At 38.3% G+C, this 22,767-nt stretch overlaps 4 protein-coding genes across 4 annotated transcripts; 3 read left to right on the top strand and 1 right to left on the bottom strand.

Moving 5' to 3' along the window:
• LOC116029213 lies at window positions 1-3,204 on the top strand. The gene is made up of 4 exons (XM_031271122.1): window positions 1-127; window positions 328-1,171; window positions 1,276-2,173; window positions 2,359-3,204. The coding sequence occupies exons 1-4, from the start codon at window positions 1-3 to the stop codon at window positions 3,202-3,204; spliced, it is 2,715 nt and encodes a 904-aa protein (XP_031126982.1).
• A 1,526-nt stretch (window positions 3,205-4,730) lies between these two features.
• LOC116029438 lies at window positions 4,731-11,370 on the top strand. Its single transcript, XM_031271448.1, has 10 exons — window positions 4,731-4,958; window positions 5,084-5,376; window positions 6,377-6,562; window positions 7,210-7,302; window positions 7,481-7,663; window positions 8,278-8,380; window positions 8,466-8,651; window positions 9,128-10,158; window positions 10,280-10,686; window positions 10,845-11,370. The coding sequence occupies exons 2-10, from the start codon at window positions 5,140-5,142 to the stop codon at window positions 10,906-10,908; spliced, it is 2,490 nt and encodes an 829-aa protein (XP_031127308.1). The 5' UTR covers window positions 4,731-4,958; window positions 5,084-5,139; the 3' UTR covers window positions 10,909-11,370.
• Window positions 11,371-11,525: 155 nt separating this feature from the next.
• Window positions 11,526-13,015, top strand: LOC116030740. The gene is made up of 2 exons (XM_031273062.1): window positions 11,526-12,205; window positions 12,475-13,015. Exons 1-2 carry the CDS (start codon window positions 11,751-11,753, stop codon window positions 12,989-12,991), a joined length of 972 nt encoding a protein of 323 aa, XP_031128922.1. The 5' UTR covers window positions 11,526-11,750; the 3' UTR covers window positions 12,992-13,015.
• A 1,369-nt stretch (window positions 13,016-14,384) lies between these two features.
• On the bottom strand, window positions 14,385-16,869 carry LOC116030079 (U-box domain-containing protein 16). Its single transcript, XM_031272197.1, has one exon. It carries the CDS (start codon window positions 16,657-16,659, stop codon window positions 14,605-14,607), a length of 2,055 nt encoding a protein of 684 aa, XP_031128057.1. The 5' UTR covers window positions 16,660-16,869; the 3' UTR covers window positions 14,385-14,604.
• Window positions 16,870-22,767: the final 5,898 nt, after the last annotated feature.

The raw sequence follows: 22,767 nt of genomic DNA, 5'->3' as shown, positions 1-22,767 counted from the left end.
ATGAGGGCTGGTCCAGGACGTCATGCTGTAGGGGTGGGTGCAAGATGGCTGAGACGAGTTGGGAAGGAGGCTCCGATTGTGGTGTCGAACGCTGGTGCTGAAGAAAAGGAGCTGGTTGGGGCTGGGAGTGAATAGGTGTTGGCAGCCAGTGAGGATGATTCGGCAGTGGTGGTTGAGCCGAAGAGAAGGAGGGAGGAGGCTGTTGTGGGTGGTTCACGGGTGGATGATTTGGTTATGGGTGAGGCATCTTTTTGTTTTCCGGCGGGTCCTGGGTCCCAGGTCCGCCATTCTCAATGAGTTTCTTAAGTTGGAACTGTCGCGGCTTAGGCAATCCGCGCACAGTTCGAGAGGTCCTGGGCCTAGTGTCCAGTAAGCAGCCTGAGGTTGTGTTTTTGATGGAAACGAAGGTAGGGAAGCGGCATGTTGAAAGGCTGAGAGTTCGTTTGGGCTTTGAGGGGGCTTTCTGTGTTGAGCCTGTGGGTTTGAGTGGTGGTCTTGCGATGTTATGGAGGTGTAATAATGTGGTGACGTTATTAAATTACTCTAATAATCATATTGACCTCGTCGTTGCTGTTCCTGGAACTCCTGAGTGGCGGATCACAGGGTTTTATGGTTATTCGGAGAGAAGTAGGAGGCATGAAGCATGGGAATTGTTGTTAACTCTGAAGGGTAGATCCACCTTGCCATGGGTAGTAATGGGGGACTTTAATGATCTTGTGTCTCAGTCTGAGAAGCGGGGACTGCATCCTCACCCTGAGAATTTGTTGCAGGGTTTTTGTGAGACGCTAGCTGAGTGTGGGTTGTTGCAGGTCCATACGGTGGGGTACCCGTTTACTTGGGAACGAGGAAGGGGGACGAGGGAGTGGGTGGAGGAGAGATTGGACAGGGTGGTGGCGGAGGAAAGGTGGTGCGAGGGGCATCTGCAGGCCCGCGTCTATAATATTCATACTGATACTTCTGATCATTCTGCGCTTCTTTTGGACTCATGTCCTCAATTGGAGCCCAGAAGAAGGAGGTCTCAATTCCGTTTTGAAAATGCCTGGCTTTTGGATGATGGTTGTAAGGGGGTGGTAGAGGGTGCGTGGGAGGAGCTAGCTGGTGTGGGCTTTCAGGAGAGGCTACGTGGTTGTGGGGTGCAACTCCGTAGGTGGGGTGGTGATAAGCATCATAGGTATGGGAGGGAGATTGGTGAGATAAGGAGGGAGTTGGAAGGGCTACGGGGAAAACGTGATGAGGTTTCTTTGGGCAGGGTTAGATGGCTAGATGGTCGTCTAGGTACATTGCGAGACCAGGAAAATGCGTTTTGGCAACAGAGGCTAAACAACATTGGTTAAGGGGAGCTGATTCTAATACTAAGTACTACCACAAATATGCCTCCGCGAGAAGACGTAAAAATAGGATTGTTAAGTTAAAGGATGGAGATGGTAGGTGGGTGGAAGGTGATGGTTTGAATCTGGTCATTGTTGAGTATTATAAGGGTATCTTTCTTACTAATGGTAATCAGATTGGGGATGCCCTAGATTTCATTCAACCACGAGTTAGTCAGGAGCAGAATGATGCCTTATTGAAGCCTTTTCAAGCGGAGGAGGTGAAGGAGGCTTTGTTTTCCATGGGTCCTGATAAATCTCCTGGCCCGGATGGTATGAATCCGGGTTTCTATCAATCTTTTTGGGATGTGGTAGGGGGGGATGTTACTGATTTTGTCCTAGGTTGTTTGGGTTCTGGTTCTTTTCCTGATCATCTAAATGACACCAATGTTGTGTTAATACCTAAGAAACAGGCTCCAGAAACTGTAGCAGATTTAAGACCAATTGCCCTCTGCAATGTGGTCTATAAAATTATGGCCAAAATGCTAGCTAATAGGATGAAAGACTTATTGGGGCATATCATCTTTGATGAGTCCCAGAGTGCTTTTATCCCTGGGCGGTTGATTTCTGACAATATTCTTGTGGCTGTAGAGGTGGGGCATTATCTGCGAAGGAAGCAACATGGACGAGTGGGGTGGGCAGCTCTGAAACTTGATATGGCAAAGGCTTATGACCGTATGGAGTGGGCTTTCCTGAAAGGTATGATGTTGAGGTTGGGTTTTCCTCAGGCTTGGGTTAATTTAGTTATGTTGACTGTCACTACGGTGAGATACACAATTATGGTGAATGGTCAGCCTGGGGGTGAGGTGGTTCCTACTAGGGGGTTACGACAGGGTGACCCTCTCTCACCTTATCTATTTATTATTTGTGCAGAAGGACTGTCTTTGCTCTTGCAGACTTCCCAGCAACGAGGATTAATACATGGGTGTAGGGTGGCTAGGGGTGCCCCGGCCATCTCTCATCTGTTTTTTGCAGATGACAGTATGAGCAGGAGGCCCATGAGGTGGGGCGTTGTTTGACAGTTTACGAGGAAGTTTATGGGCAAGCTATCAATTATCACAAGTCCAGTATTACTTTCAGCCATAATACTGCTGGGGGTGACAGGTATGCTGTTGCAACTTATTTCAGGGTGGTTGAGTCAACTGATTTTGGTAAATATTTGGGCTTGCCATCTGTGATTGGGAAGAATAAGGGGAGGGTTTTCTCGTATGTAGAGCAAAAGTTGAGACAAAGGGTGGGTGCATGGAATAAGAAATTTCTTACACGAGCTGGTAAGGAGGTATTGCTTAAGTCAGTGGCCCATGCAATGCCCACATTTACTATGAGTGTGTTCTTGCTTCCTATTTTTTTGTGTGAAAGACTTGAGAGATGTATGAACATGTTTTGGTGGCGTAATGGCAATGATGGTAAGGGCATTCACTGGTTGAGCTGGGACAAGTTGTGTGTGCCTAAGTGTAAGGGAGGCCTAGGCTTTAAGCAGATTCATCAGTTCAATGTCGCTCTACTTGGGAAACAAGGGTGGAGGTTGCTCACTAATCCACACTCTTTAGTGGCTCGCGTTTTTCAGGCCAGGTATTATCCTAAGACCACCTTTTTGGAGGCTACTATTGGTTATAATTCAAGTTACTGCTGGAGGAGTATTTTAGCTTCACAGGGAATGATAAAGGAGGGAGCAAGGAAAAGGGTGGGAAATGGCTTAACTACTGAAGTTTGGGGCACTCCTTGGCTCCTGGCTTCTGACAACCCTTGTGTTACAACTGATATGCCTTTGCCTCTTCAAGGTACTTTGGTTGCTAATCTGATGACTGTGGATGGAAGGTCTTGGGATTGGAGGTGATTAATGATCTCTTTAATGTTAGGGATTCAAATTTGATACGTAGGATTCCCTTTTGTCCGGATATGGGCGATGACTGGTACTAGTATGGAGACATAAGAGGGAACTATTCAGTGAAGGTAGGCTATAGAATGCTCATGGGGGATGCTGGAATTTCTCCATTCCCCTTTTCTAAATGGAACACTTTGTGGAACCTCAAAATCCCACCAAACTGGCGGTCCTTGCTATGGAGAGCTGTGGTGAATGTGTTGCCAACTAAGATGAACCTAATTTATAGGTATGTTGAAGTCTCCCCTGAGTGTCCTGTATGTGGGTTGGTAGATGAATCAACCATGCATGTTTTTTGTGAGTGTCCAATGGCATGTGAGGTGTGGTCCCGTACGGGGTTGCATGCAATTAATATGTCTCATGCTACTTTTGCTAGTTGGTTGGAGGATTCTTTCACATTGTTACAATCTCAATAAATCATCATTCTTGCGGCAGTAATTAATGGTATTTGGCAGGCTAGGAATGTGGCACTTTGGGATAGTGTGGTGGCAAGACCGCAGTGCGTGTGGAGGAGTGCTGTGGCGCTCATGCAGCAATGGAGTAATTCTCTTCACGCCGAGGGTCCGAACACGATGAATGCCCCAGCTCTGAATCTCCCTAATAATGTGAACATCTGCCGGGTAGATGCGGGCGTCGACGTGGTAACGAACCAGATTTCTTATGGTGCATATTTGGTCGGCAACGACGGTAGGTTCGTGGCTGCCATTAATGGTTCTCTTAATTGTGCTCTAGATCCCCTATTGGCTGAAGCAATGGCGTGTAAGGAAGCTCTCACCTAGGTTAGTTCGAGAGGTGTGATGGAGGTCTGTGTCCAAACGGATTGTCTCAGTTTAGTATAGGCGTTACGAAGTGCTGCGATAGTTAGGTCTTATTTCGGTTCAATTATTCATGGTTGTAGAACAATTAGTAGTCTGTTTTCTTCTTGTGTTTTTCAGTTTATTCCTAGATCAGTGAACCAAGCTGCTCATGCTTTGGCTAAGGCGGTTGGCTCTTAGAATGGTCGGATGAGTTGGGAGGGTGTTTCCCCTCATTTTCTTCATGATTTGATTTAATATATCACCGATGTTGGCGTTCAAAAAAAAAAATATAACAATATTATAAACAAAATAAAGTTTTGAATTCGAGTTGCATTCGAGTTGCGTAAATTAAATGGCACGCGTTCAGAAATTTCTTCCAGATAAGTTTGTTATACGTATTATTTAATAGGTAATCCGATCGTATCGAAAATCGTGATACTGAATTAAATAAAAATGAAAAACGAATCGCGTATCTTCTAGAATTAAATCAAGTATTCTTATCGTCTAGAATTAAATAAATTGCGTATGATAAAGTAGAGTGTATTAGTTAAAAGTAAATTGTTATTCTTATCCCGAAGGAAACCCTATATTATAAATTATGAAAAGAAAATAAAATGTGACATAATAATAACAAAAAAGATATATACAAAGCTGATTGTCCGAGTTTCCCCATCAGCTTCAAGTAACAAAAAAAGGGTTTTTGTCAGCGTCGTCCTGTTCGAAGTTCTCCGAAGAGAAATCAGAAATATATCAAAGGAAAAATTAAAATATTTAAAAAAAGAAAATAATAGGAAACACTTGGAAGGTACTCTAAGCTGTTCGTCTTCCCTTTTGGGTCTCTTCTCTTTCTCATAAACCCTAAATTCATCCTTTTGCAGTTTTTTTTGTTTGGTTGGCAGAGAAACAACTAAAGTGAGCAGCATCTTATTTTAATTTGATTTTCCTATATTTTTTTGTTCATTTTTGGAAAATACTGGATATTTTGATTCACTAGCAAACCCTTTGCACCACTATTGCGGTGGCTGATCGAAGAGCAGAGCCGATGTGTTGGTGAGATTCCGGTGTAGTTTAAGGAGTGATATTTGTGAATTTCATGGGCGATCTTAGAGAGAGTTTCGGCGGCGCAGCAGTGGAGGAGAGAGAAGTAACATCGCCGCCGTCGACTTCGAACCCGAGCCCGACTTCAATTGGGCCGCTGCGTTGGGCCAGAGCGGAGGAAGCGTCTCGGGACATTATTCAGAAGGTGCAGCCTACAACTGTGTCTGCAGAGCGGAGAAGAGCGGTCATCGATTATGTTCAGAGGTTGATCAGAGGAACTCTCGGTCTTGAGGTTGGACTTTAATTTAGTGTTCATGCATGGATGGATTTTGTTTTTGCTATATTCTGTTCCAGCTTGAAAGTTGTGTTTGTGCGTGTTATGTTTTTTATTTTTACTCGGACACGTTTCATTCTAATGTGAAAAACCTGAAATTTGCAATTTTCTGAAGTGGGTGCCACTTGTATGGTTACATAGAAATACAGAATCACTTTAAGTTGATGCATTAGAGAATTTGTGTTTCTTGTAGAAACCGGGCTGAACTTATTTGGTTACATTTGCTTGTCTTGGGTGAATTTGAAGTTTACTGTTAGCTGATATCGATTTTCTTTTAATAGACAGATGTGTCTTGCCAGTAGCAAAAGAGCAAAATTTAGCTATTGTTATTGTTTAAAGTTTTGTTTTGCAAATACTTAAGTTATACACAACGCCTTTAAATCTTTAATTGGGCGGTTGAGCATCCATATAATCCATGAATTGCACATACTCAGTCCATTTTCATTGAATATTCTGATGTTTTGTTTTACCTATTTAATTGCAAATGAATGCCTTGTTTGACTCTGGAGCATTTTTTTTGGGAGACCTGAAAACATCTCATTCTGGTGGGATGGTGGCCATTGGCTGGACCTGGTATATGCAAGTTGCGCTTTCTTCTTGTGGAAACCTATTCAACATTGCAATGAATTTTGCCTTTCTGAACTGAAAGAAGATTGGTGATCTCTTCCATGTTCAAGGAATTTGAGAACCATTTTCCATCTGTGGAGTCTGGAGTCATGTTGTCTCAGATTCTCAGTGTTGGGGATGTGTGCTTGCTCTGTGTTAAAAAATTTGAACTCAGGCAGGCGTTATTGGTGGCAGGCACTCACTGGAGAATTGCAAATATAACATAATTATTAAAATTTCTCAACGTTGTTAAGATCATCTGCATGCATTATATATCTATATATATTCATTAGTTGTACTTATCCAAAAAAATTGGGACGTTGTAATGAAACTTTTTTAATAACAATGGCAGGTGTTCCCATATGGATCTGTACCACTAAAGACCTATCTTCCTGATGGTGACATTGATTTGACTGCATTTGGCTGTCCGATGGTGGAGGATGCTTTGGTCAATGATATGGTATCTGTTCTTGAAGGAGAGGATCAAAATATGGCTGCAGAATTCACTGTAAAGGATGTCCAGCTAATTCGTGCTGAGGTCTTGATATCTCTCTGTTGGTATATAATTAAAGTTGTTTGTTCAATGAAGTGTGCTTATTGTGGGTCATGCACGTGAGGTCCTTGCTGAATCTCCTTTAAATTACATCTGATATCTGGTTAATCATGTTAATGCCTTATTTAGTATTTTAATAATTTTTTTTTCCTATTGTATGAATAAGGAAAAATTGATATAGAAATTTGTGAATGGTGGAGAGCCTGCAGTAACTTGCTAACTACTGGAACCATAACTGCATCTGATTCTACTTTGGTCTGTTACTTTAAGTGTAGCTCTAGTCTACTCTAGTTGCAAGTGGACTTCCTGTTGGCAAATTACTTTGCACAATCATATGTTGTTAATGCTAATTTTAAGGTTAGTTTCTGTAGTGAGACTGCAAGAAATGGGAAGCAAAAAGTGATTATGATCTATATGATTCATTTATTACCACTGAAGAACCTACACAAATTGTAGTGAAGCAGTTTGTTTTTTTATTAACTTAATAGGGTATATACTATATAGAACTTTCTTGGTGTATTCTGGGTTTGAATACGTGATCACTTTCTCCTAGCGTACAGTTCAGCTCCTTTTATTTTTTAAATCTTAAATTCAAAAATTATGGCCTGATGTTTGGATTTCTTATTCCACAGGTCAAGCTTGTGAAGTGTATTGTACAAAATATTGTTGTTGACATCTCTTTTAATCAAATAGGTGGTCTCTGTACCTTGTGCTTTCTTGAACAGGTACACTAATTGAACTTCATTTTATTTTAACTACTAACAAATGGTTGAAAGCTGCGCACTCATCTTGCACATATAACTTCATAAGCAAAATATTTCTTCTGTCCTTTTATTGTTGCTGAGGGGAGAGCTGTCTAAAGCAGTATTGCATTTCTCATTCACAACTCTGCTTGTTTTACAGGTTGATCAACTCATTGGCAAAGATCATCTATTTAAACGCAGCATTATTTTAATTAAAGCCTGGTGCTATTATGAGAGTCGAATCCTTGGTGCTCATCATGGCTTGATATCAACTTATGCTTTGGAGACTCTGGTTTTATATATCTTTCATCTATTTCACTCCACGTTGGATGGTCCTTTAGCAGTAAGTTTCCCTGGATTTAGTGTTTGACAATTTAGGGTTGTTCCAAGAAAACGCCCATACCATTCAAACCCCCTGCAAGACGATCAGTATTTTGTCTAATTCAAAAAACCTTGTGGTTTTAGTTTTTAAAACCTGAAAGACATAGAGCTGATTATTATGGTTTAACAATTCATTGTTAAATATATCTATACCCAGCTATGAATCAATAATACAGAGATACACCTGTTTGTAATCTATACATACACATGAATGTGATTTTACTTGTTTAATTTTAAAACTTTATTTTGTGTTAATTTTGTTTTGTTTTATATTTTATTATTTCTTTGTAGTTTGTTTTCATACCTGCAAACATTATACTAAGTTAGACAAAGTGTTGTACCAAGCCAAACCCTGTGATCTACTGATCTGTGGAAACCAAAACTCACATTACTTTGTTGTTATTAGTTATGGCTTTTTTAATACCCAATGACCTGAGTGAGCTGATTATAATAATTGAAACTGCTGAATTATTAAACTTCCTGAAACCAAACGTCCCAACCTCACACTGAATGTTTAATTCCAGCATTCTTATTCGCATTTGGAAACTCTAATGATTGAAACTGCTAAATTTTTAGGTCCTCTACAAATTTTTGGACTACTTTAGCAAGTTTGACTGGGAAACATATTGTATTTGTTTAGCTGGTCCTGTTCGCATATCATCTTTGCCAGAAATTGTGGGTAAGCAACTTCTTGCTAACTGTGGTCTGTCATTATATGTTTCTTTGCATTATTTCATCAAGGTGATTTCCTGTTCCTTTTGCAGTTGAGGTTCCTGAAAATGATGGTGTTGAGTTACTGCTCACCAATGATTTTCTTAGATATTGTGTCAAAATGTTTTCTGTTTCTTCAAGAGGGTATGACATGAACTCCAGAACCTTTCAACAAAAGCATCTTAACATAGTTGATCCTCTGAAGGAAAATAATAATCTTGGCCGTAGTGTAAGCAAAGGTAATGCAATTTGTATTTTTTATTCACTGATTATTATTATTCCATGGTTTTTGTCCTGTTTGTGCTCCCTTATATCAAATGTTATTGTAAGCTTTGACATCTTTCTGAAGATTTTTTTCATCATGTAGTGTGAATGAACTGAAACTATCAAGTTCTGGTGTATATAACTTTTGAATTCTATCAGTTTTGCACATTAGCTCACTCATGTTGTATTTATCTAGAAAACCTATACACTGACTACAAGGAATCCTGAAACTGTTTGTGAAGTGACATGTGACTTAGAGAAGATCATGATAAATTTCATGCTGATACCGAGGAATGCAATGCATGCATAAGTGTACAGATTATTTGATTTAGTGAACCCTAAGTCTTAAACTTGTAACCTGATAATTATGATATTGTCCTAACGAAACTGTTAAACTCAAATTAGTGTCCCAAAGCCCGTGTTGATTTCCAGCTTGGATTGCTTTGTACAGGAAATTTCTATAGAATAAGGAGTGCTTTCACATATGGTGCTAAGAAGCTCAAGAGAATACTTCTGCAGTCAGACGATAGGATTGTTGACGAGCTTCATAATTTTTTTGCCAACACTTTGGGTCGACATGGAAGCGGACAGAGGCCTGATGTTCAAGATCTTAGTCCAGTAGCTAGCTGCAATAGTTTCTGTCATGCACTTCCTGTTTCAGAGACCGATTCATCTCAATCTGAGGTCAATTCAAGAACGGAATCTGGTAGTCCTACTGATACACATGGAGATTGTACATTTGATCCTTATGGATCAACTGACAGAGAAGACAGAGATCAAGAAGGAGCTATGGATGGATGCCAATATAAGCAGCAATCAGACAGTGTTGGCCCTGGAAAAGGGAATGCATTGATTCATCGTCTTTGTGGAGATGCTACGGAACTAGCTAGTTCAATAGCACAAGGCCTTAAATTATCTAATGATTCACCCAAATTTGCTAGCTCCCACTCAGCATGCAATGGAGAGATGAACTTGGAGAAGAAGTTGGATACATGTGAAGATAAGTGTTTGGAACAGAGCCATTCCAATGATAAAGATGAAGATTTTGTTCCTGTTGCAATAAAAGATGATCATTTGGCGCTTAAAGCACTTGCTTGCTCTGATGGTTCGCATCAACTAAATCTGGACCAGCCTTCAGCTAGTGGCGGTGGAAGTCTGCAACCTGTGAATGCTTTGTTGGAACTTAGTGGTGACTATGACCATTACGTAAGTTGCTTGCAATTTGGTCGGTGGTGTTATGAAAATATTTCAACTGTGCCAGCTATGCCAATTTCTCCTCCACCGCTGAATCCATTTCAAATCAAGTACTCATGGAATTCACAACAGCCGACAAAGTTCAAAAGGAACGGTTTTTCTTATGGCGGTACTAATGGTGTTGTTCCAAACCAAGCATTCTATACTTTAAACCCCATGTTAGCACCCAACATTGCTTTTGGCGAGATGCCGAAACCAAGGGGAACAGGAACATACTTCCCAAACATGGTACATACTTACGCTATAGCATAGGATCACTTGGCTACATGAAGATAATTATTGATTGATAATTATTGCGAGTTTTGGAAGATAACTATTGTTTTGAGTATAATTGCCTTTAATTTTGCAGAGTCGACGGCCACAAGGTTATAGGCCTTCAGCTGTTAAAGGAAGGAATCAAGCACCCTTGAGGTATCACCGGGCCAACAGCTGGAATGGAGGAATGTTCACGGAAACACAAACACTTGAGAGAAACTGGCATGATCTACCACAACCACAATCAGGTGTTGATCGTAGTGAAATCCACCAGTCGTATTCCCCTCATGGCAGGGATTATCCTAACACAAATGGTGTAGCCTCTCACCCAGAGGCGGTCATTGAATTTGGGACAGTTGGTCATGTTACACCACTGTCACCATCATCAGAACGAAGCAGGCAACAAAAGCACTTACCTTTGCCTGCTCAACATTCAAATCCAGCCTCACCATCACTGGGATTTCAGCAACCAAAACCATATTTTAGTAGGGACCCTGACAGGTACGAGATATCTCTGATCTTTTCTCTATAAATTTATCATGGTTGCATGAAGCTCCTAGAGCATTCATCTATCCTTCCCAGTATGAAAGCCTATCATGTTGTGCATTTTTTTCTTTAATCCGAGCTAATTCTAACACACTTCTGTTTTGGACATAAAGGGCTCCAGTTAAGTCTGCATACCATCTTAAAGACGAAGAAGACTTCCCTCCATTATCTGTCTGAGTACGATCTCAGAAACACACTACCACACTCTACCGCTCCCACACTGTCCTTGACAAACATGGAAGCGGTGTTTAGCTCCTGCCTGGATTGTAATCTCATTTGAATGCCTTGTACATTGTACTAATCAAGTATCTTTTACCAGCACTTCAACATGATCAGTCATCATGTAAGTTGCCTCTGTATAGGATATGTTAATTTGTCGGCTTTTTAACTGAGGTTTTGGTTTCTCCGTTGTCAAGTCAAGTGTAGCTAGGAGAGCATGAACTGACACTCACAGTTCAGATGTTTTGTGTTGAGTTGTCCCAGGGAGGTTTTGGTATCTCCATTCTCAGATTAGTTCAGTACTGATCACACAGTTTGTATGCTGTTTTTGTTGATTGTCTTGTATAAATACTTCATGTAGAAGAGAATCAATATTAATCAGTACCCACATTCTGCCATATATTCAAGTGATTATAAGGATGGTTGACTTGGTAATCGCAATTCACAAGGTCAATTTCGCGGGGCGGTTTATTCACCTTATTGATTTGAGCTGATTAATTATGGATAACTTAAGCTGGTTTATTTTATTGTGATTCTTTGTCGGTTAGGGTTATAAGGTGAGTTTATTCTGTGCTCACTCTCAGATATTGGTTGTGGGTTTTTCTGATCTTGAAAATGCGATTACAAAAATTTAGGTTAGTAATGCATGCAAGTAATGATGAAGATTGAAGACGTGCCTACTACTACTACTATAATTTTCTGGACGTACAATGGCCCCATGAACTTTGAAGTTTCTTTCAAACACCTAAAAAAGATGAAAACTTTCCTCTTTCCCATTTCTGATCTCTTACCAAACAATCATGGGTACCAACAATCGGCCCCTCCCACCACCTTCTCCGATTCCGACCGGCAAAGGCTCTCGGTCGGCCGTCGATTCTGTGTTGTCTGAATACATCGACCAAACACAGATAGTGCCGGAACTGAGTCTCCCTCAAAATGCACAAAGTTGGGTACCTGCTGAAATTGATTATCGATCAATCAAGTTGCGTGACAGTGAAGCTATTGAAAAGATTTCGAAATCGATCTCAGATGATGGAGTTTTTCTAGTCAGTGATCATGGGGGATTCAGTACTGGGGAGCTGAGGTCAATCTTGATTGATAATCAATGGACTTTTGCATTGTTAACACCGGATCATAACGATCGGGGTCGCGGCGGCTATAATGGCAAGTATGTTTGGTCCATCTCAGACAAGAAGTTGACGCTGGAGAAAGGCAAATATGCTGCCCATCAACAGGAAATTTTGCAGATTTTAAGTACACATTTTATCTGTTATTCTTAGATTACCAAAAAAAAAAAAGTTAAGAGTATTGATTTGGTAATCATAAGGTTATAAGTTCAATCTTCACCAAGATATTATTTTTTTGGTGTAACCTAAACTGATTTACCTAGTATTTTGTTGACTGTGGTCAAATGGTGTGGCTTACAGTTACTACAAGTTTCTCTTATCAGTTATCACTAGAAAATAAATAAATAAAAAAAACAAAAAAAAAGAAGAAGTTTCTTTGATTAATTGTGATCTGCAGCCAAGAAATGGAGAATGTTGCGACTAAGCTGAAAGAAATGGCACAAGAATTAAGCCCAGTGGTCCTAGGAAGTAGGAGTGGACAACCTGCGACAAAAACAAAATCCGACGAAACAAAACTGTGCATTTATCGATCCACTTATAAACAATGTAGTATGATAGACGAGGAGGAGCAAAGTGATGATCATCCATTATTATTATCCAAATATGGTTTCAGCCTGCTTCTTCCTCTGCAGCCAACTGAATTTTACGTCAAAGCAAAAGCGTTGTCGTTTACCGCCGATACAGTGATTGTCGCCATTGGCGAACACCTCCAGATAATGAAGCCCAATAATCTCCATGGAAACTCAGTCTCGTTATCCATTCAACTCAACTACTCTTCTTCTTCTTCTTCAACTTCACGTAACAGTGATGACGACGTTGCACAGAACAAAATCTCGTTGCGTGATCAGATTGTTATAGTCATCATATTCATATTGCTATATCAAGTTTTTTGGTATATAATTTCATGGTTTTGAGGCTTAAAAAAAAATAAAAAATTCCCCACAAATGATGAGTGATATACTGTTATATACACACATATATGCTTTACTAGCTTACTTCATAAAAAAAAATTGGGTTTCCAATTTTAATATTGTAAAGAGTGATTTGGCTGCTTGTTCACCTGTTCATTGTGTTTGCTTGGTTTTGAGTGTGGTAATATATATTTATGAGTGTGTGTAAAGAGAATTTTGCAATAATAAAGTTTAAATATTTTTTTAAAACTTTTTAATGATGTGTCTAATTTTAGTTCATTTTTGGAGGCTTACTAACACTTTTTAAATTAAAATTTAATGTAATTAATAGCTAGCTGGAGAGTTTTGCATTGCACAAAAAAAAAGAAAAAGAAAAAAAAGAAACTTGAAAGATGATTACTCATAACAATCTATAAATCTATAATACTAAACAACTAAGAACATAATGTTTTTTTTATATATATAAATAAAAATATTGTGATAAAGTAAATTTTTTATTTTACTTATAAAGAAGTTGTACAACTCCTTATTTGCGATAATTGACATTATTGCTATATATTACTTGTACACATTATAAAATTTGCCTAATTAATTACTTAAGTAATGCAAGGAAATATTGAATTGGTAGTTAACTAGTCATGATTATATTGACATTTTTATGTCCTTAAGAAATTCAAGAAACCCATACAAACAAGCAATTCAAAGCTTGGCTTCATTTAAGGGTCATCACTGAGTTAGTGAGAATAAGCGAATTTGACGGATTCATGATTGTCCAATCTTCAAGTATGCAATTTCTGTCTTTTTCTTTTTAAATTAATTATTATGCCATTTCGTTTGAGATAGTACAGTGATGCCATCAGACCATATAATTTGCATTTATGTCTTTTGCTTATGCACTCAATCATATCCAATCAAACAACCCCTATCAACTTTAGACAAAATTTTTAAAAGAGAAAAGGGTGAAAAGAAAAAACACATGGAAAGCCTTTTCAGGCACATCAACACTCACTCTCTGGCACTGTTACTGGGAATGGCTTACATGCCTAGATTTCAGAACAGCCACAAATCACAATAGAAACAGAGAAAAGTGCATAAAAGTAAGGGACATGCATATGTAAAAGGTTATCTGTCTTGTCTGGAAAGCATCCAAGAATAAGCCTGACAGATAGTATGAAGAGACTACCTCTTAATCCAAACACACTTTAATTCCTCACAAACATGATATATAGTATGCTATGCTAGCTATCAACTCCTTGCTTTTAATTTTGTCTTTTTCTTTTTATATATTTACAACTATACATCAAATATCTTAAATGATATATATATATACATGAATCTAAACTTGACCTAGAGATGAGCGTTTGATTCAATTCAGACATGAGAATTAAAACCATAATTGGAATCAGAAGAAGGGAAACTTTCTTCTTTTTTCTTCATTTTTGCAACAGTGTATAGTATAGAAGAATAATTGTACATTTCACCAGATTTGGGGAATTCATATTACAGTTTGAGGTTCAAGTTTTATGAAATAAATGAAGAAAAGAAAGATTTTGAAATCATAAACAGAATTAAAAGAAAAAAATGAATGTAACAATGATAGTTGAATAACACAGAGGTTACCCTGGCAATACTATAGTTGTGGAAGCAGTTGTATTATTATCATTATTATTCACAGTTGAATAGGCGGTGGAAGGAACATCCTCGTTTAGCCCCGCCGCCCATCTCCTTAGTATCCTTAACAATGTCGCCGCCTTCCTTCTCGCTCTCCCCGTTCCCATTCCCATTATCTCCCAAATTACCCGCTCGATTCCGTGGGCCGCCGCGAGCTCCGCCACCATCTCCGATCCGCCTTTCCGGCACATGTTAACGAGCGTTGCTGCCGCGCTTTCCCGTGCTCTGTCGGTCCCGTCTCTGAGTATCTTTGTCAGTTTTTTGATGATCGGATAAGCTGCCGCGATTGCCGCCACTCCGCCTCGTTTAACCACCACTTCGAGGACAGTTACCGCCTCTTCCGGCAGTGTGTCCATCAAATCGCCGACCATTTCCACCACTCCTCCTTCGATGAGTTTTCCAACGGTTTCCCGGTCTCCCGCCAAATTCAAAATTGCCACCATGGCGTCCTTCTTGGAGTTTGTGGGCCCTTCACGCGCCAGGTTCACCAGTCCCTTTATGACACGTGTCTTCCTGCCCAGGCTCTTCCGGTACGCGGTTACACCTGTCAAGCTGAACACCGTGGCTGCCGCGTTCCCTTTGGCCTCCCACGTGGCGCCGGACCTTAGCACCTCGATAACGCCGTTTAAGACTCCGTCCATCTCCATTATCCTCGTCTTGTTGGCCTCGAGGATGGAAAGGTTGAGGATGGTTGTGACGGCGTTAACCTGTAGGCTCGGGTAGTCCGAGCCTAAAAGCTTAACGAGTAACGGTAAAGCACCGGCCTCGGCGATGCAGGCTCGGCTATCGGAATCGGTCTTGGCCAAGACCCGAAGCTCGTGAACCAGTCGATTAGCCGCATCAACTGACCGCGAAGCCTTCAACTTGTTGACAAGAAACGACACCGTCATCTTCGTGGCCTCCAATGCCGCCTTGTTGGTAACGGCGCCGTGAGATTTAACGTTGGACTCCGTCGACTCGAACGGGATTCTCTGCTCCCGGCACCACATAGCTATCAAATTCTTCAACGCTAGGTTGGGAATCAGCTCGGGGCTGGTCAACGTTTGACCCGTCTTGGGACACGTGTTGTGACCTGATTCGATCCACAGAGCAATGGAGGAGCGGTCGTATGTCTGTCCCGTGGACGCCACCACAGGGTCTCTCATTAAATCAAGAGAAATCGGACAACGGAAATCCGCCGGGACGGTGACGTCCGCCGCCGTCTTCCGCCGCCTCCCGCCGCCGCCTCTCGGAGTGGAAGCGCCGTACAACACGCATTTCGCGTAGCGAACCAGGCTGATCAAAGCGACGATATCGGATTTCGATTTCTCATCCGTTTGGCTCAGGATTTCCTCTTCCAAGCTCTCGATTTCATCTCTGCAACTCGTGGAGTCCCGCAAGGTCAATCGATCGAAAATCTGGCCGAGTTTCGTGTGATCCGGCACAATTTCCCGTTTAATTCTATCCAGCATATGAAGAATCTCAGCCCTTAGGGTTTCATCCTTGGAATCCACATACGCTTCCTTCTCGGAGCTCTGTTTCCTGATAAGGCAAAGCAGTTCCTCCACGTCTTCGCTCAGCTTCAAATCCTCCGCCGGAAGAATATCCAACAGCGTCGATAATTCCACGGCGAGCTCGTGGAACGAATTGGAGATCGCCTCGCTCTGCATCAGCAGCCACATCTTGCTGGAATTCCGGCAATCCTCCAACAAACTCCGTATCCTCTGCAAAGCTATGTACAGCTCATCAAAACACAACACGGCAGTCGGCGGGAACGCCGCTGCCGGACTCCGGAGAAGCTCCTCAAACAAAAGGCTCATCAGCTTCGCCCTCCTAATCATCGAACAAGTGTTCTTCTTCAGCAGAAATCGAACCGGCTGCATACACGAAATCTCCAGCGTAATTGTGAGGAGCGAGTGAAGTAGGCGGTGATCGGAGAGATTATTGGGGGCGACGAATGACCCCGCCCCTGCCGACGGCCGCCGTTTCCTCGGCGGAAAAGATTCAGGTGAGACAGCCATGAATCAGCTGGGAATTGAAACAATTAACTTAATCAGAATTTGAACTACGATCAAATTCTGCAACGTATCAAGAATTGGGCTCTTATAGTTAACGAATTGGGCGATCAAACCGAAACAACATAAAATGCAAAGCGTAGACTTTTCTTGGAAGCGATAACGAAAGAAATGGGTATGTATGAGTTGTAAATTGGGACCAAAGTGTTTGTTCAACTTGTTGCTTTTCCTCCATTTAATTAATTACTTTTATTTTATTTAATATAAATAAAATACCTTATCAAATTAGCCAACTTAGATAGTATGAATGTTTGTTCATTATATTCTTATCCCTTAAAAGAGGTCAAAAGTTCAAAACTCCACTTTGTGGTATGAAAAATAATAATTCAGAACAAATCAAGGGTTAATAATCTGTCTCAAACTTTTTGGAACATGACATGATTAATATTTGGAGTTTTTGTTAAGGTTGTCAGTAGTTGTGAAATTATTCAATTTCATTACTATACTCCATCATTATTAATATTTGGATTATTTTCTTTTCCCCAATTATAATTATGCTTTAGTTTCGGCTTATAATTATTTTATTCAACTTTTATATATGATTAAGAAATGGGGCAGGTATTACAACGGGCAGAATAGTAGATAGAAGATGAAATTTTTAGCCAATACATTTGACTAGTGATAGTAATGTGAGCATGAAACAATTATTGGCAGATAAATTGGAAATTGACTACAAGTAGGGAAAAAAATTATCCTTTTTTTTTTTAATTTTTAATTTAGTTTGTCAACATTGGTGTATAGCAATATAGCATGATAAAAATAATATATTCTTGATAAAACAGTAGAGTAATAGTAATAGTAATAGAGATGAAATATAGTGTAAATTAAATATTGGGGTAGTCACATGCAGGTATCAATCCCTATGCATGAAAACTTCTATGCCTACTACCATGTATTTATAAAATTTGATAATTAATCAAATAAACAATGACAAAAACTTGTGTGAGACCGTTTAACGGAACCTTGCCCCGTGAGACGGGTCGGGTTAAGATGAAATATACTACTTATATTAGCAAATTTAATACTAAATTAAATAAGAATAAAATGTTTATTACTTATATGAGAAACTGTAATATTTTTTTGAAGAAAAATGTAATACTTTACATCTTGATGTAAAAGTATTACATTTTTCATTAAAATTATTACATTTTTCCTTTATAAGTACAACATTACTTATAAGAAAAAAATATAATGCTTTTGATGAAAAAAGTAATACTTTTATATCAAAATATAGAAGTATTACATTTGTCCTCAAAAGTATTATGTTTTGCCTGAGTAACGTAACAAACATTTTATTCCTGATTTAGTATTATATTTGTTAGTATAAGTATTACATTTACATATTGACCCAACCCGTCTTACGGATAAGGATCCGTGAGAAGGTCTCACAGAAGTGTGACCGATAAACAAAATGTAAGTGAATTTTGACAGATCATAAAAGATACTCCTAACTTAAGATTAGGATTTCAAGTAATTGAATTGGACACATTTCTTGTAATAGGTCAATGCCAGATTGCCAGGATTACTATATTCACCGGCCCTTGCCTTGTCCCTAGCTAGATGGGTGTTTATAGCTTGAAATCAAATTTAATGATGAAATCTCCATGCCACTCTCAATTCTTAGCCAACTTGACAAAAGACAAATATATCATTATACTGTTTACTATTATGTTATATATCTACATTGTAATTAGTTACACCACAAAATATATATATATATATATATATATATATATATATATATATATATAGTATATTGAATGTTAATTCTTAATATATTGTATATTCATTTTGTTAAGGTTCATTTTAATGTATTACAAATTCATTTTTCTTTCTTGTCCACAAAAAAGAGAAATTTCTCGATTGTCGCCTTAAGGGTCCCTACACCTTGAGTCGACACTGATGGTAGATGGGTTTATTAAGATAACTCAACAGCCTCTTAAGTGAAATGATCAATGTCTAATGTCAACTGCTAAATCTTGATTTTGCGCCCTAATTAACTCATAATCTATTATTTAAGTACCAACTCCGCTAGCTACCTTGAACAATTCCATCAACTCACTCAATCTATATGTATCATTCAATGATTTGATCAATGCAACATATATAGCATGCATGGATGGACTTTTTCTTGGTGTTTACTAGTTGCTTAATTAATAGCACATGCACTTTGGAGACTAATTAATAAACTAGCTGCAGATCATAGGTTGAGAAATTCAAAGCAATTTGCTTTTACTTATTGTCTACTTGCAAGCTAACTTCCGTACATAAATATATACATCACACGCCATATTAAACAAAACCATGGACGACGATTTCTACGTTCTAATTAACTTCTAAGAGCCGCCGGCCGCAAGTCGGCAACATTGAACATGGATCAATATCCGGGCCATTTCTTTAATTTCAATTGAATATTTGGTTGTTCAAATAATATACAGTAATAGATAATGACGTTTAATTAATTCTTAATCGTCATACATGGCAGTCATTAATGTTATTACTCACCATAAAATAATGGAAATTAAGTTGTACGAATTCTTTAACAATGCACATCTTTATAAGGTTCGGACTTCCGAGACTCAGAAGACCATATTGATGGATATATTATAAATATAAATGGACTAGGAACATATCAACTCGGAAGAAACTAGACCCAACCATCTACGGGGCTCCGGAGTCGAACCTGACCTCGGTCGAGCATTGCATTTAGCCATTTGGGCTGAGCCCAGCACTCAGTCACCTAGGACAAGCCTAGTGCTCGGCCTGTGCGGTGTGGCCACGGTCCACTACAGACTACAGTTGTAACCTCCCGCCCCTTTCTCGCAGGGTGATTAGGTATTGATTAATATAAATCACTGTTGTCTCGTCAATGCATCATTCTATTCTATTGTAATAGCTTTACACAGCTCATTAATACAAACTTTGTCACCGTGACTAACAATTCATTGTTTTTTTTTTTTTTTCATTCCATTACCTTTGTCTTTATCTCTTATTATTTATCATTTGATTAGTGTTATTTGAGTTGAGCTACTCTCGGGTCAATATAATCAATCACAATTATATTATTAGTGATCTGCTTACCAATTAGATCGTGCTATTGAGTTTAATTTATACTCTTTTTAACCTAATGAGTTTATATTCGAATCTTATAATATCTGATCTGTACTAAATGTATTATTTTAAAATGTGATAATTTAGATATAAATAAATTGTTTTTAAAATATGTTATATTGTCTTTCGTATTCAAGTTTTAGTCAAATTTACTACCAAAGTGTTTACTAACATATACTGTATCATTTACCATGTTCGAATTTCCTTTTTATTAATTAATGTGATAGAAGGTCACCATCGTTAATGTCATACCGATTACTATAATGTTGTCATCATTACTCTAAAATAGTATTATCTCTAAATCAATCAATTCTTAATTAAGCTTGACGACTGCCTTTAATTAAGTGGGTAAATGTTATTATTATCCAAATATCCGCCCTGCTCAACTTGCTCTATCTAATATATAAATCCACTTGGAAAATTCTGCAATGTAAAAATAGGTAATATTACGAACATTGGAGATTTAAGTTTAATATGGATTGAGCTTTTTATGTGTAAATTTTACTGTGGACCGCGCATCAAAACAACGTCGTTTTAATTAATGAAAACAGACGGATGAAACGACATCCGTACGCTCTGTGCAATTGCAGTTCCTTTTCAACATAACTGCAGTATCAGTTCAACACAACCGCAGTTCCAGGCGGATGAAACGACTGCAGTATCAGTTCAACGCAACTGCAGTATCAGTTCAACACAACTGTAGTATCATTTGAGATGAACTATAGTATCAGTTACGGAGATTTATGAGAGCCGTTTCTCTCACTTATTGAAACAACGTCGTTTTGTGACCATGGTCCACGGTATAACAGCTGCTTTTTATGCGCGGTACAATTTAGTGTTGAATCTTGAAGCTTGGTTGGCTCAATTTATCTCCTTATAAGTTTGTGACGAATTTATGGGATCCACATATACTTGGGCGAAACCCAAAAAAACGTGGGTATCATATTTTTGCAAATAAAATTATATTTGTTACAAGTATATAGAGCGGAAGGGGTGTTATGATGATGAGAAAAATGAAAAGGTGAGAAGACAAGATCACATGATAAATGGAAAGTAATGGAGAGAATAGTTTGAGCATATCAAGAAGAAGACACAGAGGGCACTGCACAAGTGGTGGTAATGGCATTATATTGGCATTGGCATTGGCATGGGTACACACCATAAATCTTAGCTGTTGTGCATGAATGGCCGTGGGGTAGTGCACTGTGGCTTCCTTTATAACGTTTGGTAGGCTCACCCCAATCAATTTCAATTATTCATTTCTGGATAATTTTATTTAATTTAATTATTATATATACACTTTTTTTTTTTCCTTTGTATAACAACCTTCATGGTCCCTAGCTAGCTTGTTGCATGTTTTGCGTGTCATCCTTTTCTTTACACACATCAGTATCGATTTTTTTTTTTAATTTTTGTTTTTTACCTATTACACATATGTATATTTTTACCCCAAATTCAAAAATAAGAGTTAATTAACTATATCTAATACAACTCTAAAAATGTATAATAACTGATTGTATTTTGTATTAATCGGTATTATAGAATTTTTCGTTATTTAATAAATATCGCAACTTTTCTTTATTTAAATTTTGCTTTTTGCGTTTTTTTTTCTCTCTCTAAATTAGTAGAATTATATTATTAATGGGAAGGGGACCACTTAGTAGGTAGAAGCAATATAATGCATGTATGTAAAGGTTTCTAAATTAAAGTTAATAATAATGATATATAGTGTTTAAGGTGACGGAAAAAAACTTATAACCACTATTTGATGATATATATGCACGGATAAATTTTGTTGTAATAGTCATCAAACAACACAAAGAGAAGTAAATCACACCAGAAGACCATATACAATGAACTCGATTGAGAAAGTATTGACAAGAACTGAAATTTATTACCTTTCATGATGATATTGTTTCTCTTATGATATAAGCATAGTTCACGAGCTCTAAGTGCACCAAACTTTTTTGTTTTGGGTGGTGAAATTCAATGGAAGACAGGAAGAGCCTTCTCTTTTCATTATATTATTATATATTCAATTTTTTTATATGCAATTTGTGTGATTGATGATGATTTGTCGGAATAAAGATATGAGGTTTCTCAACTTTTTGATTCGGATTGAAGTAAGGCCGACGATTGATTTTGGAGTATTGTTGTATAGGAAAGTGTGGTAGACAGCTTGTGAAGCATCATTCGTATTAATTTCAAGTTTTTATACTATGTTTGTGGATTTGAGAATCCTATCTAATACCCAACAATTCCTAAGTTTTAAAATTTTTCGAATGGAATATTCATTGTCACGTTAAATGTATATATAAGCTCAAGAGTCAAATTCGTCACGATCGACCTTCATGACCAATCGTGGAGATCAACTAGATTGGGTACGATCGATCTATGTCTGATTACCTAGGAAAGTAGCTAGCATGACTTTAGGCATGATATACCGCCTAGCGGAACTACCTTTTAATATTAACATAACATATTTTGATTCATTAAAAAAAGAATCAAAATTATTTATTTATTTTTCTTAACAAATTAAAATAGATGATATGAGCAGTATTTAATTTTAATAGGACAGTCAGCGTTTATTTCGGAAATGACAAGGCAAGGCAAGGCCCCCTTTCATGTTGTTCCATATCCTCTACTTGATAGAGAATTGTCAAGTTGGACGTCAATGTTGCAAAATTAATCTTCTTCAATTGGATAAGGTTTATATATATATATGCTCCTCTCACCTATCGTAGCTACCAATATAAATAAAATATGTACAATCTAAGAAAATTTATTTATCCATATATATTTTTTATTTTTTATTTTTTATTAATTAAAATTACAAAACGAATTTTATTGAAAAATGCTTTTGAGAAGTAGTTGGAAATTTTCTCATAAATTAAAAATATATATATAAGAAAACTCAAAGTAGTAAGCGTTAGAAAAAGTATA

This window comes from Ipomoea triloba, chromosome 9, assembly GCF_003576645.1.
Source record: "Ipomoea triloba cultivar NCNSP0323 chromosome 9, ASM357664v1".
Taxonomy (NCBI): Eukaryota; Viridiplantae; Streptophyta; class Magnoliopsida; order Solanales; family Convolvulaceae; genus Ipomoea; species Ipomoea triloba.
Note: the sequence above shows the minus strand (reverse complement) of the source record. Positions and strands in the feature narration are given on the sequence as shown.